At 33.0% G+C, this 15,771-nt stretch overlaps 1 protein-coding gene across 4 annotated transcripts in view; it reads right to left on the reverse strand.

Moving 5' to 3' along the window:
• Positions 1–15,771, reverse strand: part of Rab32 (RAS oncogene family member Rab32) — a 38,144-nt gene that overhangs the window by 12,634 nt on the left and 9,739 nt on the right. Inside the window, exon 1 of one of the 4 annotated variants that reach the window (XM_088223604.1) lies at positions 5,952–7,298. The exons of 2 other annotated variants lie outside the window; for them this stretch is intronic. In XM_088223604.1, coding sequence (XP_088079730.1) covers positions 5,952–7,274 — 1,323 coding nt within the window. In that variant the 5' untranslated portion in view covers positions 7,275–7,298. Of the gene's footprint in view, positions 1–473; positions 576–5,951; positions 7,299–15,771 lie in introns of those variants that run through there. One more of the 4 variants, XM_088223607.1, reaches the window with a different exon arrangement.

The following is a 15,771-nucleotide window of genomic DNA, read 5'->3' on the forward strand; positions in this document are numbered from 1 at the left end:
TGTTTCTTAAGTTAGCTTATTTTACAATAGCCATATAAGCTTACATTTACTTTAATTACATATTACATTATCTTACAATAAACGTAACATTTATTTTTTAATTCATTAAATTTAAAAAATAATAATTTATAAATTTGCTATCCCATCATACTTTGTAAACGTGCGTTAGATTGGTAATGATACTATCATATAGTTCAGCACAAGAATGATTAAAATCGAACGTCCATATTGATATCTAAAACTAGTATTCTATTAATAATTATTATTAGGTTGATTTTATTTTAAAACCAATGGTATAATTAATTAATTCTATTATATTGATAGGTAACCGATACATACGGATCTATAATACGATTGATCCATAAATCTAGTCATAATTAAAAACATAATGAAAGTCAACGCAAATATATGAAAAATAATTGCATTTTTTCTTCTAAATAATTTACTATTCTGTATTAAGGAGTCCAATTAACCTCACGTCTTCTTCGTAACATAACTGATTCTACAAAATCAAATTTAATGGAGAAGAATTAAATTTAATTCACTTTTCCATATTACAACACACAACCTTCTTCTATTATATTCAAAACAATAATAACTACTCCGCCTTGTGAAGTAATATACCAACTATACACATGTCAATATATTTATCTTGAGTTCGTTTGATAACAGTTAGTTGAACGATGAAGAATAATCATTATCGTATCTTGTGTTCATTGACAATGAACGAACCTTTAGAAGTTAAACTTTGTTTACAGGTAGAAATTGTGTGCTCTTTGCTCGATTAAAATATATTAACCGTACCTACTATCTTTATATATGATATATAATTCTTATGTACGGGTGATGTCACTAAACTCCTCCTAAACGGCTTAACCGATTTAAGTGTGATTTTCTTGCATAATAATGAGCTTTGCGCTGCGCATGTTTGCAAATCTTAAAATCTTCAATTTAATCTGTAAAAAAAGTTAGGAGCATAAATGTTTTATTCATCGTTCTACCAGGATTGCATTCGACGAGAATGCATACGGGAAGATTTTAATTTTTTGCAAATTAAAAAAAGTTAGTATTTGAATGTTTTTAAACGGCATTCATTTTTGTGGATCTCAGTCAGATTATTTCTCTAAGTTCCTTATAATTTCTACCCATTTATTTATTTTTATTGGATTTTTGGTAATCCTAAAGTCATATTAACGGACGTTCAACACTATTTGAAAAATCGTAATCCTAAATAAAGTGCACCCCTGTTGTTAGAAGAGCAGAGTTTGACATGCAAAAACAATTCATTTACAAAAAAAAAATATGTTTGGAAATTTCACCATAAAAAAATTACCTAGGTACCTACTTAAATTAAATTTTTGAATAATAATAAATCATCACACGTACAGAAAAATTATGTATATGGCTTGTGATATTGCACTTTTTTTATTTTGCTTTGGGCAACATCAGATCACACAATGACGAAACGAAAAGATTGAAATGTCGAACATAATGTTAAATGTCACTTAGTGTATAGTTTATCGAAAATTCGAATATCAAAAAAACGTTTGGTGGACCACCTAATAGCAGGCATGCCAATGTTTGGACAGGATAACGTCTGTCCGGTCCGCTAGAATTTATATATTATATATTGACCACAGCAACTCCATTAGATTGCTATATATTTTTTTAAGGTAAAAATGTGAATGATAAATATAAATTCGGTCAAAATGAAGGTTAAAAAGGGCTAAATGCAAATGATGTAATATTTTTTTTTAAAGCATTAACTTTGTGGTCAAACATTTTACCTAATGTTAGTAAATATTAGTAAATAATATAGTAGATAATTTCGAACCATTCGCAAAAAGCAAAAAGCAGTAAAAAAAAAAAATTCAGTGTGAAAACCGATGTAATGTTTTTAGTTTTTTAAGCAATAACACAGTGCCTAGAGATTTATAAGTAAAAACAAAACAGTATAGATATGACAAACTGGTTTTATGCTTAGAAATAATTTACGTACTGTGTTTTTACTTATGATTGTTTACAGTTTTTAATAATTTGCATAAAGTTGATAGATACTCAAAAGAGTCATATCTCAAAATGGCTTTTGCGAATAGCTGCCTTTTTGTTTATGAGGGCAGTATGGTATTGGGAAAAAAACAAACGCTCTATTTATTGTAGGTATGTTGTACGCAAAAATAATATCAACAATTCTGTGTAAGTCCAGGGAATTATTTCAATATTTAGGTAGGTATGAGAAATATAAATATTCGACATTTTTATTCCAATGCAATATACGACATCTACATGACAAAGTAATTGATATCTAGAATAGTTGTATTACATAGTTAATGATTTGGTCCTAGAGAATTGCATATCGTAAGATATGTACGTGTAACTCTTGTAATACAATCTGTCAACCGCAACTTCACTTCGGATGGTTGCACTTACCGAGAGAAATATTTATTTTGCAATACCAACATCTACCTAATTATTGGACGCGAGAATATTACGCGATTTTATTATACATATTATTATTATGTGTGGATTTCAACATCGAATTATAAATGCACGGATCTTGTTACCTTCTCAAAAGCAAGTTTTGAACTGAGAGGTGATTTATTTGTTTATAAAGTATGACACAAATACATATTGACTGTAAACAGAAATTAATATATGTACCCTAAAGAATAAACCGTGGGAATTGAACGAAAAGTTTAGGAAATAAGATTTTGTGATTGTAAAACATCATAACTTTTGAACCAACTGAGATAATTTCAAACTATAAAAAACTTTTAATGAAAAATAATGATTGATTTGATAATAGTATTCAAGTACATATCAAAATACTACTGTATCTGGAACTACTGATCTTTTCTGCATTAAAACAAAGGACTACAGATTTTTATTTCAACTTTAAAAAGCACTTGACGAAAGTTGACTTTGGTGTTTAGTTGTGAATCGAGTTGTGGTCTCGTGGCTAGTATTTTAGACTCACGGCTCAAAAGTCCGTGGTTTGAATTCCACTCCACCCCAGCTTGATCCCAATTTCTAATAGTGAGTTATTTACAACTCGTTGAAAATGGCCCTCAAAATTAAATATTTTAGTAAATCATAACAACGCAAATATTTATTTTTTCAATATAAAAAACGTATAAAAAAGCTTATCGCAATAATTTCTGCATTTTTAACTTCAAAACGGCAAAAGGACTCCTCTAAGTTTTATCCTCTAAGATACAGATATAATAGGAAAATTTATTTTTTAAAAAAATATTGTAGACCCCATGTTACGAGTAGATTCTGATTTTACCTAACAACGTACTTTCACTATGTATGTATATAAACTTATGTACTTATTTTATAAACATTGACCGATGTTACAACAGAGATGGTGAACACCTTTACATCATTATCATTTTCCTATCCGTACCCGGTGGTGGATAGGGCACTGTATTGGTACTCGAATCGCAGCGTATCTAAATCATTTTTGTTACTGGAAGGTAAACTGATGAAATATTTCAATTAAGAACCATATTTAAAGGTGAAACAGCATTAGAGCGTCGCTGCACTGCAGCGGCGCTGCACATCAAAATATTTTGTAGAGTGCTGCGCAGCTCTCGTGTGGTTTGTTTCATCCAAAACAGCGAAAATAATATTTCTAGTTGTTGCGACGCGCCGTGCAGTGCAGCACAGTGACGCTCTAGTACGTTTTGACCTTATAACCAATGTTTTACATCGACCCTGCCAAGTATCATACCAGGGCCCCGATGACAATGGAAGGTTGACATTTTTCTTCAATTTAAAATACAAAATAAAACTAAGTTTTGTCTATGAAAAGTAGAATATGTACACAACTTTTTCTCTAAACGTGTTCAATTACACAATATAATATTATCTTTTCAAACATATTGCTGCGATTTCACTGGTCAAAATGGTCACTAAATTGATTTTTTTTTAAAAAGAAATACTTGAGTTCCCATTATTTACTCAAATATTTCAAAATTTCCGACTATTTCCTAAAAGCCGTAAGTAACTTGTGCTGAAAAAATGAAAGTCGAGTTGAGGTAGAGTGGGATTCGAACCTCGGACCTTGGGCCCGTGTGCCCTCAATATTACCACGGGAGCACAACCCGGTTCAAATACCCACAAATATTTGGATATATCAAAAGAACGTAAATACTTCTTTTGAAAAACATTTGGAATCGACATTAAATTTATTAACATTATTTATCTAGGGAAACAAAATATATTATTGATCACGCAAAAAAAAACGTTAACTAACGTAAAAATACATTTATAATTGTTCCTTTTTTACAAAATCAATATTGGTTCCTACGTATATTATTACTAATAAAACTACTAGCATAATTTGTTTTGCATAAGAAAAAAGTATTTAGGTTTGAAAAGACTGCCATGTATCCATATAAGTCATACTGGTGTTATATCAATTCGGATAGAAGTGCGAAAAATATTTTTATTTTACTCACTTTGTAAATTGTAATATTTTCGACTTTCCATCCACAACACTCGCAAGATTTTATTTGTCGGGTAGCTTCAGCTTCGGCCATTTTTAAAAAATTTCGAAAATTTACCGATATAAATATTAATTAAATAATATAACGCTATATTTACAAATGGTGCGTATAAACTATAAGGATATAAACCCGAACCACGACACAGGAGTAACTTCTTATACAGACAAAAACTTACTGAATACCACTAGTCTGGAGGAAATCACGTGAGGTTTCTTGCGTTACCTTTTGCATATCAAATTATTCTTGAAAAACAAACCTAAGTTTGATTTCCTGACACATTTTATTCAAAAGTTAGGCCGTTTTCATACCACAGCAAAAATCTACCCGGCCGGATAAAACACATGAGGTGGATCGACTTTAATCGTTAATTATTATTTTTTTAATATTTTATTTATTAATCGCCATATAAACGAACGAACCAGTATACCACGAGGCGAATTAATCTCCCTCGATTTCCTTTAACAAAACGTTCACCCGGGAGTAGAAAGTAAAGAAATAAAAGTAAAAAAAGAAAATAATTAATAAGTATCCAACCACTTGAATTTTACCGGGCCAAATGGATTGCCACAGTACATGTAAAATAGGCCTTGCATCCGTCAAATTTTTGCTTTTATTTTTACATTAAATGTAGGAACGTTCGATACGCGTTTTTTTATAAATCGAATATTTATATAATGTAAATATTCGAATATTTTTTATTGAAAATATTCGAATATTTTTTATTGAAAATGTAAACAAATCTACAAGTGATGCAGCACGGCTAATGGTTTTATGAAATTATGGGTAACGATATAATTGATATAATAATTTAAAAAATCAATAGAGTGAGAATTAAATCCCGGACATTTCTTATTGAAGCACAGCCTATTATGGGAGATATTTATGGTGCATTAACATTCATTAGATTAGTTGGAAAAAATATATACTATAAAGTAATGAAAATGCTAGATTGTGCAAAGTTTTAAATAAATATGTTATCTTTTTGAACACAATGCACATTTTAATTATAATAATAAATCCACGCATAATAAGTTTTCTTGGTTAGTTTTTACATCAATTTTTCAAACCATACAATATCATTTCTTTTCGATGCCTAATGGTGCATAGGGGGCTGCATTTATACACCAACAACAATCGCAACGTATCTTGATATTTTTTTTGTTATATGAAGGTAAAATAATCAGTCTTTACATTTCAGGTGCCGGCCCAGGGACTATGAAATATTCTTATGTAAAAACACCTTTTTTTATAAATATTTCATGTCAACCATGTCGAGGATCGTACCCGAGACCTCTCGCATGGTAGGCAAACGCGCTGACATTAAACCACGAGGCGTACAATGTAATGAACAATAATAAGATAGCATAGGCTTACAATATTCCCTTTCGTTTTCCACCCCCCGCATTTATCAGATAAAACAATAGAAAACGACCTTACCGAAGTGCCGCTTCCCATATCTCTTTTTTCTTCAGATCCGTCTAGCAGGTCTCCGAATGGGGGCATGCCGCGCTCTGGCAGCAGACTTGTCCCCTCCGTATCCTGGAAGTCCTCGACGTCCGTCCTGTCTACCTCGGGGGTGGTGGCCCGACTGCGCTCCACGCTGAGTTCTGTGCTGCGGTCCGCGCTGCACTCGGCACTGTGGCCGGAGGACCTGCGCCTCTGCTGCGCCAGCTGCACCATGCGGGGCAGGCGCGGAGAAGGGGGAATCACGGGCGCTGGCCAGTCCTCTTTGTCATCGGATAAGCACACACTCGCCTGAGCAACGAAAGATATTCTTCTCCGAAGGGTATCCGCGGGACTCGGTGACTCGATTGGACGAGGGATCTTCTGGTTGTTCTTTTCTTTACTACGTTTCCAAGTAGAAACAGAGAACGGAAGAGTTGAAACTGGATGAGTAGTGGCTATTGCGGCAATGTCTATATCTTCCTTGGAATCCTCAACCGGAGGTGGATCCGCATCCGATATTTCTCGATCGATTGTTTCCGATGATGTCGATTCCTCTTTTATTGTTTCTGAATGTTTCGAACTTGCGTCGAGGGATTCTGTTTGCTCGTTATCAACTGACTCTATTTGTTCTATTTTAGACTTCTCTATCGGAGAGGACATATCGTTACGAGTCCCCTCGACGTTCTCGACAGAGCCGTACCTCGAGCCGGAGTCATCGTTGATACTCGGGTCTGAAGGCGGTCCGTCTTGTCCGTCCGGGGTGCGGCGTCTGACTGAAGCGGGAGTGAGGCTGGAACTGCCCGAAGAGCGTCTCTCTCCTCCCCCTCCCGGCTCAGGGCTTTCCCTTGCCCCTCGCCGACCGCCGAAGGACCCAAGTTTTCGGACGAACGCCCCTGCCTTACTACGTGCCCCACTTTTTTTCTTCTTCTTACCTTTCAGCATTTCTTCTTCTCCACTGACGCCTTCTGTCTCCGCTTCCATTCCAGGATCTTCGTCAGTTGTTACTTCTTCTGTTTTAGATTTCTTCTTTTTCCATCGTTTGGAATCCTTTATTTCTTTATCACTATCATCTTTACTGTCTGAAATTTTTCCTCTCTTAATCGGGCCGAGATAAAAAGCTTTACTCTTAAACGGAGACGCGAGAGCACTTAGCTTTGTTTTAATTTTTGACTGATCTATTTTTGGATTTCCGACGGGTGGTGGTGTTTCAAAGTGTTCAATGTCTGGAGGATCATCGGGAATAAACGGTGTACTAGAATCGAATGTTTCGTCTAAAGTATCCTGAGAAGCACTCTTTTCGGATAAAACCTCCATGTTAGAGTGAACAAACTTAATATTGTTTTATAGTAGAGTATCCCAAACTGTCATAGCGTACACCGCCCACCGGCGCGGCTGGAACATTTCCACCTGACTGTTATAAAGTGAAGTAGTCGCGTAACGCGAAACTACCATGGCTGGACTGCGGCGGGGTGGGGTGGGGCAGGCCCGGAAGGGGGGGGTCGATTCCGGACTCGAGGAAGGGGAAATAGCCAGTTGCGAATTTTCTCGAAGCAATAAAGTCTTATTCAAGAGTGTAAACCCATGCTTATGGCATTTCATATTTATTCTAATTATTCTGTGAAAATTCCATTATTTGAAAAATACACTTGTTTGATGGTCTAAATTTATTTATATAACTGTTTTATAATGAACCAAGGTTATTTGTTCTAGGTCCCGAATAGCGAGGATTTCCCTGTATTTAGGCAGGACCTTCTTTGGTACGTGTGAATTTTTATAAAATGATGCTTCAAAAATTCAAATCAATAATAATAATAGAATAAAAAATAAGTTTAATTTAGAAAACAAATCAATAATTATAAAAATTGAGGCATAATATGAATTACAAAATATACCAATAATAATAAAAAATTTCAAATAAAAGAAAAGAAATATAAATACGAATACTAACAATAATAAAAATGAAAACAAATGTAAATAAATAAAATCTTTTTTTTTTAAATTAAGGCGAAAATTGAAAATTAAAACAAACACACTTTTTAGCCATGGAAACAATTTACAAGATGTAAAAAAGACTACTTTTAATCCACCTGCTCACCGTCTTCTTATAAACATTGCAACCGACAGACGTCATTATGTCAGGGTCCAAAACCCTGGAACCCAATACAGTAAAATGCCTCTGAAAAAAGGCAATTCTGCCCTGAAGTTTATGCTCGTTTTACATATTGATTTAATATTTTGTTGGGTTCAATCCTTTATGCAGAAATTGACACTGAAATTAGACACTATATGAAATCGCCAGTTTTGATTGAAGATATTCTGATGAAAATCTAGAGCTTGAAATTTTTTGCATTGGTAATACTTTGAATATTTATTTTTAGTTCGTTTAATGAAAGAACATCTCCCGAACACATTGAAACCAACACATCAAAAGAATCATACATATTTTTGATCATTTACATTCAGCAGTTAGGTACCTACATCATATGTACATATGTGTCAGTTTTAGCGTACCTTCATAAAGCAATAACTCCCTTACGTATTCGAGTAATCTGAGTAAACATTATGTAAATAACCCATGCCATTTACCTAATCATTATCATATTGCATGAACATGTTCAAGGCCTATTGTATCGTATCCACAATTCAAAAGTCAGATTTAATTTCATCAAGAAAAGGTTTCAATCAGTAGTGATCAGGGTACAACTACTTAACGCAAATATCATATTATCATACCTCGCTAATAACTAATAACGTGTGGTATGGTGACACAAAATGCATTATTTCAATTTCTAATAATTATTTTTATCGATAATTGCAGTGCTGCCATATTATGGTATGTCCGTTCAAATTTTGTAAAACAATATAAAATCCGATAGTAACAAATCATTATAATAATTTAAAGCATTTACTCTGGTTAAACATTTCAACTAACTTAAGCAAATATTAGAATATGTACATATAGAATGACCACATACTACGGTTAGTGTTTATAATATACCAATATTTCATCATCATTATCATTATCATTATCATCATCATTACCTTTCCGTATGTGGCAAACTGGCAAATTGGCAAACCAATTGCAGCGTATCTTGATCTTTTTTTTTGTTACATAAAAGTAAGATAATCAGTTGTATGCTTCAGGTACCAGTCCAGAGACTATGACATATTCTAGCGTAAACACAATTTTAAATAAATAATGCATATCAACCATGTCGGGAATCGAATCCGAGACCTCTTGCATGGTAGGCAAAAGCCCTGACCATTAGACCACGAGGCCAACCTACTATTTATTAAAATAATATTATTTTATTTAATAGGCATCAAAAAATGATTTTGACGAAAACGTAAAAGTTGTTTCACTAAAACTTTTTTTACTTAACCTTCTGTGGTGCAACTGGTCCATAGTAGAGGTGGTAAAAAAATGTAACTGCTGTTTTAAAACAGTTACCCTCCCGAAACACATCAAACAGTTTCACAAATATAATCAATTAAATCGATTTAAAAAAAACAAAATAGCACACTACACTAAACTGTTATTTTTTAAACGTCTTCACGAAACAGCTTAATTTATGAAACGGTAACTGTTACTGCTAATTTTATTTTTAAAAAAAAATACAAAATACAAATACAAAACAAAATAATGAAACCAGCACTTATTTTATTTTATTTATTTTACGTTTCTTAAGAGTTAGCAATTCGAAATGTACAATTTCATTATTTATATTAGCTTGGTATCGGTGTGAAAGCATAACAGTAATTATTTTTTTTAATTGAATTTTTGAAATTAACATTTTTAATGATTGAATTACTGCTTTTTTTTGTTCACAGTTTTTTTTCACGGCTTTTTACCTAAACAGTTAAAACCACTTTTTCTGTTATTATTATAAAATAAAATTATGCTATCCCATTGAATCATTTGTAAATTTATTGTATTTTTGCATGTGCATATATATTATGTATGTATGTGTGTGTATATATGTATGTATGTGTATATGTATGTATGTAGTATGTATGCATGTGTATATATTTATATATTTTATTTTATTTTTACATTTAATATAAGCTGTACTTTTTTTTTCTTCTCTTTTGGGCCATAACTGTTTTTCTATTTATTCAATATTGATTTTAATTTATAGGAAACATATTCGAAAACCATATTTGCCGCAACAAATCGGTTTCTTAGAACAGGCATTTGCCCATATAGGAACCGATTGCAACATTAGGCATACTAATATTTCTGGCTTGCCGACCCTTCATATACTGAGCCTACTCCTAGTACAAGCAGAATTTGCCGGAGCGTTTTTTGTGCCATTTTTGTAACAATGTGTGTATAAACTAATAAATAAATAAATAAATTTTATTAACACGTGTAAAATACTACCGCGGTGAAGTGGTTAAGTCGTTTAACTCCACAGAAAATTCCGGGTTTGATTCCCGGCGAGAACAAAAAAAATAAATGTGTATTATCTCAACCCTAGGTGTTTTGTGCTGTAATTCATCACTGTGATTGGGCATCCTGTTTTGGTACAAAAAATTCATTCAAAAATAGGTACTTATAGATACAACAATTCTTTTATTCGTTATCAATAATTACCTTTGAAAATATCCCTTTTATTTGGCAAACCCTCCAGTTCTGTTTTGTAAGAAACCTGGATACAACCTCGAAAATATGAATAAATTTAGTTGTAATTTCAGACAGTATTCCATGTTAGGGTCACCCAGATATCCCATATAAGGAACAAGATCAAATAAAAAAATGTATTTAAAAACAAATCTACTTGAATTTGACTTTAAAAGATTATGAAAGCATACAATTTATACTATAATATTTTCGATCAGTAAAATAATGATAATTTTGTGCAGAAAAAGTATTGAAAAAAACATAAGTTACATAAATATAGAATCGGTAAGGCACGAAAACGAAATCACTGTCTCTGACTCTCGTGGTGCGTCTGGTATCCGGACGTGTACTCACATGTTTCGGTCGGTCGGTGAGGAAGTGGATACGCTGGGTTACAGAGGGCTTTTTTCTTAGTTTTAGAAAAACACCGTAATTTCGGATAAGGGACGTATTCGGTACATCTACTTTACACAGAATGTAAAAATATCATTTACAGCCAATGAAAGGCCATGTTCTCAAAAAATTATCAATCCTTACTTCAGTCATCACCATCAACATACCCTTATGTACACCTAATGGTGCATAGAGCATAGAGCATTGCGATGCTATACCATTTGCGGAGAATGTCGATCATTCGTTGCACAAAGGCAAGATGATTTCATTTCATTTCATTTCATTTTTTTTTGCACCACAACAGGCCAAGATGCCCAATTACAGTGGTGAATTACAGAACAACCAGGCTTGAGAAAAATCACATTTTTAATTTTTGTGTTCTCACCGGGAATCGAACCCGGAACCTTCCGTGCGTGAGTCAAGCGTCTTGACCACTACACCACGGAGGTCAATCAGTCTCATGCTTTAGTAGCCAATCCAGAGACTATAATATATTTTAATGTAAAACCACACTTAGACTTGCCGGGAATCCAACCAGGGACCTTATCCATGCATAATAGGCAAACGTGCTTATCACTAGGAGGTGGATGTTGAATGGTACGTGTGTAAATTCACATCAACTATTTATTTATTTATTAATGAAATTATATTGTCATTATAGGTAACCTGTATTCTTCGTAGAGTGCTATTTTTTAAATAATTAGTCATTGAGTTAGGAATGTCGATTTAATTCGATCAATTTAATTCGATTCATTTAGTAAAAGGTACTTTTATCGTGCAAAAAATAATAAATACTCGCGCTCGAAGAAGTAACATTATACGAGTACATCGTACCGGGTTGGTTGGATGTCACGGTGTTTCTGGGTGAAACCCGATATTAGATAGTCCAAAACGCATCGTACCCCAAATTCCTCTGTTACCTGTACAGGTGTAGCAAAGTATATAGTACACCTAGAGCCTAGAGCCCGCACCTAGTACCTTTGTTAATTGGATCGAAACGATTAGTATAGGATATCCGAGTTGGGCTGACGTATTATTTCCGCGGGTTTTAATGCGCACTTGAACACATCGATTGTATCTTTTCTGAAGCGCGAAATCCCAATACTGGGGATTATATTTTGTGACTTCTGAATGTAGTTGACATTTTCACGCACCGACCACATGAAGCCAACGATAATATAATATTCCGTATCACATTATAACGACCTGGAAATTCCAAATATCCGAACATTTTCCAACTAGAATAGACTAGGTCGATCGAATTTTGAGGACAGAAATTAGCCCATGGCCAAATTTAAATTATTTCAGCAAAATTCATCCGGACAATTTACTAATTTCCAATACTTAAATTATAAGATGACTTTATTAAAAGTAAAAAGTAATCGTTTTCTTGTGCATTATTTGTATTGTGTTGTTTCTTTATTTAGTGGAGACGTTTGATTTTATCGGCATTGTAGTAGTGCATTTAGTCACCATGCATAGGACACTGAATTATCGGTTCCCGACGAGGATGTTTTTTATTCCAATGTTTTAAATAACTAGCAGAAAATTATTCTAGAAACCAGCACATGAAGCGGAGACTGATCATCTGGCCTTTATCTAATAAGTTCATGTAATGCATTACAATTCGTAAACAATGCTGTAAGTAATAGTGATGTAAATAACATAATTTACCCAAATATTCAACTAGTAATTAACAGTGCTAGAAAACGGGAATAAAGTCGTGAGAGTAGACAATGAACCTTAGATTTCAGATCCGGACTTTACCACGGGACGAAAATATAACTCTTTTGGTGATAGAATACCGTCATTTCGTTCGCCACAAATTCCACGACTTAACCCAAACTTTTTGTGACACGACAGTTATGGAGAATAATTTTAAAAAATATTGTTTTCTGAATATAAAAAATACAAGTACAAGTAAAAAGAAATACTACATTGTTGCACTCTTGAGTTGTCGAACCAAAGGCAGTTAATCTATTTTTGCGCTGCTGTTGACCGATAAAATAAGTTTTCTACCGAACATTACATCAACAATAATGTTGCTGAATTTTATAGGTGCATAACAATAAATATTTGTACGAGTAGATAGGGAAATCTTAGACGGGAGGAAGAATTATTGGTATGTATTACAAAAAATAATAAATATAACCTTCAAACCCCGGTGCGTGGGGCAAGTCCTTACAAGCCATTACTCTTGGAAGCCAGCCACCATGTTAATGTTTATGACGAATGTTTTGTATGCAGGAATTTAAAATTTCTGAAACTATATAAATTTTTCATGGCGATCGCGATCTATAAATGCGGTGCTTCTTTTATCCTTTACCCACTAGGCCCATGTTTCTAATACTTTTCATACAGCTATACCTGCGTGAAAAATTTCAACGCTTATCAGTTCATGGTTTACCTCTTCGTTCTTATTCTCAAGGCTCTCTCTTAATACCCATCCACAATTCTTCTTTCTTCTTTAACTCATATAGTGTCCATGCGGCTCGACTGTGGAATCATCTCCCATCCACCATCAAAGATGTTACTACATTATCTCTGTTTAAATCACGTCTGACGAAACATCTCCTTTCTCTTCCTTAATCTCTCCTCCTTTCCTCTTTCCTCTTTTTTCCCTTTTCCCATCGAGTAATAGTTTTGATTAAAGGTAATTCATTACGTTTATTTCTACCTTTATATATCTTTAGCTTTTTAATCTTTTGTTTCTATTGAATATGTTCTGTAACTTGAATTATAAAAATAAAACTTTTATTTTATTGGTTGGTTGGAAGAAATTGCCATTTGGCAATAAGCCCGCCAATGTACAAACAACATTTTGTACAAAAAGTTAAATAAATATAAATTTTAACTCGTTTATCTGTAAATTGTACTCGTATTTAAAATATACACGTTTGAATTAAATGACAAATTCATAAAATTCAATACCATGAATTTATTATTAAAATAAAATATTCGGTTTCTTTAAAACTATAGCCTTACAATTACAAGGCTAAGCGGGACGACAATAAATATAAGAACGTAACAACTGGGTATATTTTTTATTAATTACCAAGAAAAATAAATCGACACTATAAACACGGCGCGGCGTCATGAGATGTAAAAGCCTGAAAACTAACGTTACCAAACATTTTTTTTAAATAAAAATACATTACTGTCGAATGTTAGTATTGCGTGTCTTATTATTGTTTTGTGTAAATTGGTAAATACATATTATATTGGCGGAAATGTAACCGTGAAGTATGTTACCCGTGACCCCTGGCGGCTCGGTGTTTTTGAGAGGCTTCCGCTGACGAGAGGGTATATTGTTATATTGTTCAGCGTAAAACTAACTACACGGATACTCGGTGTGGGATGCCTTACTAGTGCTCATTGCTGGAAGTTTAGTCTACGGCAAACCGATGAGTGTTAACAGTTAAAAAATATGTCAGTAACGCAGCAAGCGTATCAGACCCTTTTTATATGGTACGTGCATCATAAATTTGAAAGTATAAAAAAATTAAACAAAAAGGGTCGCTGAGCAGTCAAGTTTTTCTTCGTTCATTGACCTACTAAACGAATATGTCTTCAAACCGAGAAATTAACGACCTATGTTGAGAATTACAACTACTGTCCTTTGTTATACACAATTAAAAAAGGATCTCAACCATGCAATAAATAGCTTTCTCATTAATTTATGTTAAATTACACGCACTCTTGAAATTACATGTTATTCCAATAAAAAACATTATGAACACTTATTGTTTCACCTGTGAAAATCACATGTTACGTCATATTGTGTAAACAGGCATGCTATAATATAAACACGTGTGTTTGTAGATTTACTGAAAATTAGAAAGGACGATTTTGGCATCAATTGAATAATAATAATAAAAATAATATTGAATGATAGTAAAATATAAGTAATAATATTGAATACTAAACACTGTTATTTTTTACTACGCGAAGCGCTGCGGTATTATCTATTTTCACGATTAGATATTGGAACGATGTATTCATAAACATATCACGTGAACGTATGCACTCGAATAAATAAAATAATGTTTACCTTGACACATGATTTCGACACCGAAAAGATGGTTAAGGAATCTTAACGTACCTATTTTCTTGTTTCTTTTTCAAATGCGTATGATATTTTTACATTTGTTAATTTAGAATTATTCAACCGTATATTTATTTACCAGATTGCTGGAGGTATATATTTTGTCATAAATACCAGACTGGAAATATTTATTTGAAGGTGAAAGTCAAATATACGAAAGATAAAAACAGGTGCGATTAGATGTACTAAAAAGTTATCGATTAAAACATCGCGTGAATCTATACCCTTTTCAATACTTTTCTGAGGTTGGAATATATTCAGTTTAGTCAACTTTTTTTTAAGATGTCACAAACGCGATGAAACTGATAACTAATTACTTACTATCTAAACATATTTTTTATGTTAAAATTCGATATAATATGTCTTATTTCCATCAATATCATTCATTTAAATGATTTATAATGATAAAATAAAAAAATTGTAGTATTTTAAAACAAACACTTTTTGTATATTTTTTATAGTCAGTTTTTTATAACAAAAATCCATGATAATGGTAATGCTTTCATTGAACTTAGAGTATTGCTAGATATAAAAATACCCAAGCAGAATAGCGTGTTTTTATAATAACAAAAACGAAATGTTTTATACTTGGAATATATTTGTCCAGTCTGGTTGCCCCACTATGGTGTACATTCTGATTCATTTGAGCGCGTCCAGAAGAAATTTCTAAAATATATTAATATTAAACT

Source organism: Micrasema longulum, unplaced genomic scaffold (assembly GCF_059751315.1).
Source record: "Micrasema longulum isolate JH-2025_06_02 unplaced genomic scaffold, ASM5975131v1 h1tg000243l, whole genome shotgun sequence".
Taxonomy (NCBI): domain Eukaryota; kingdom Metazoa; phylum Arthropoda; class Insecta; order Trichoptera; family Brachycentridae; genus Micrasema; species Micrasema longulum.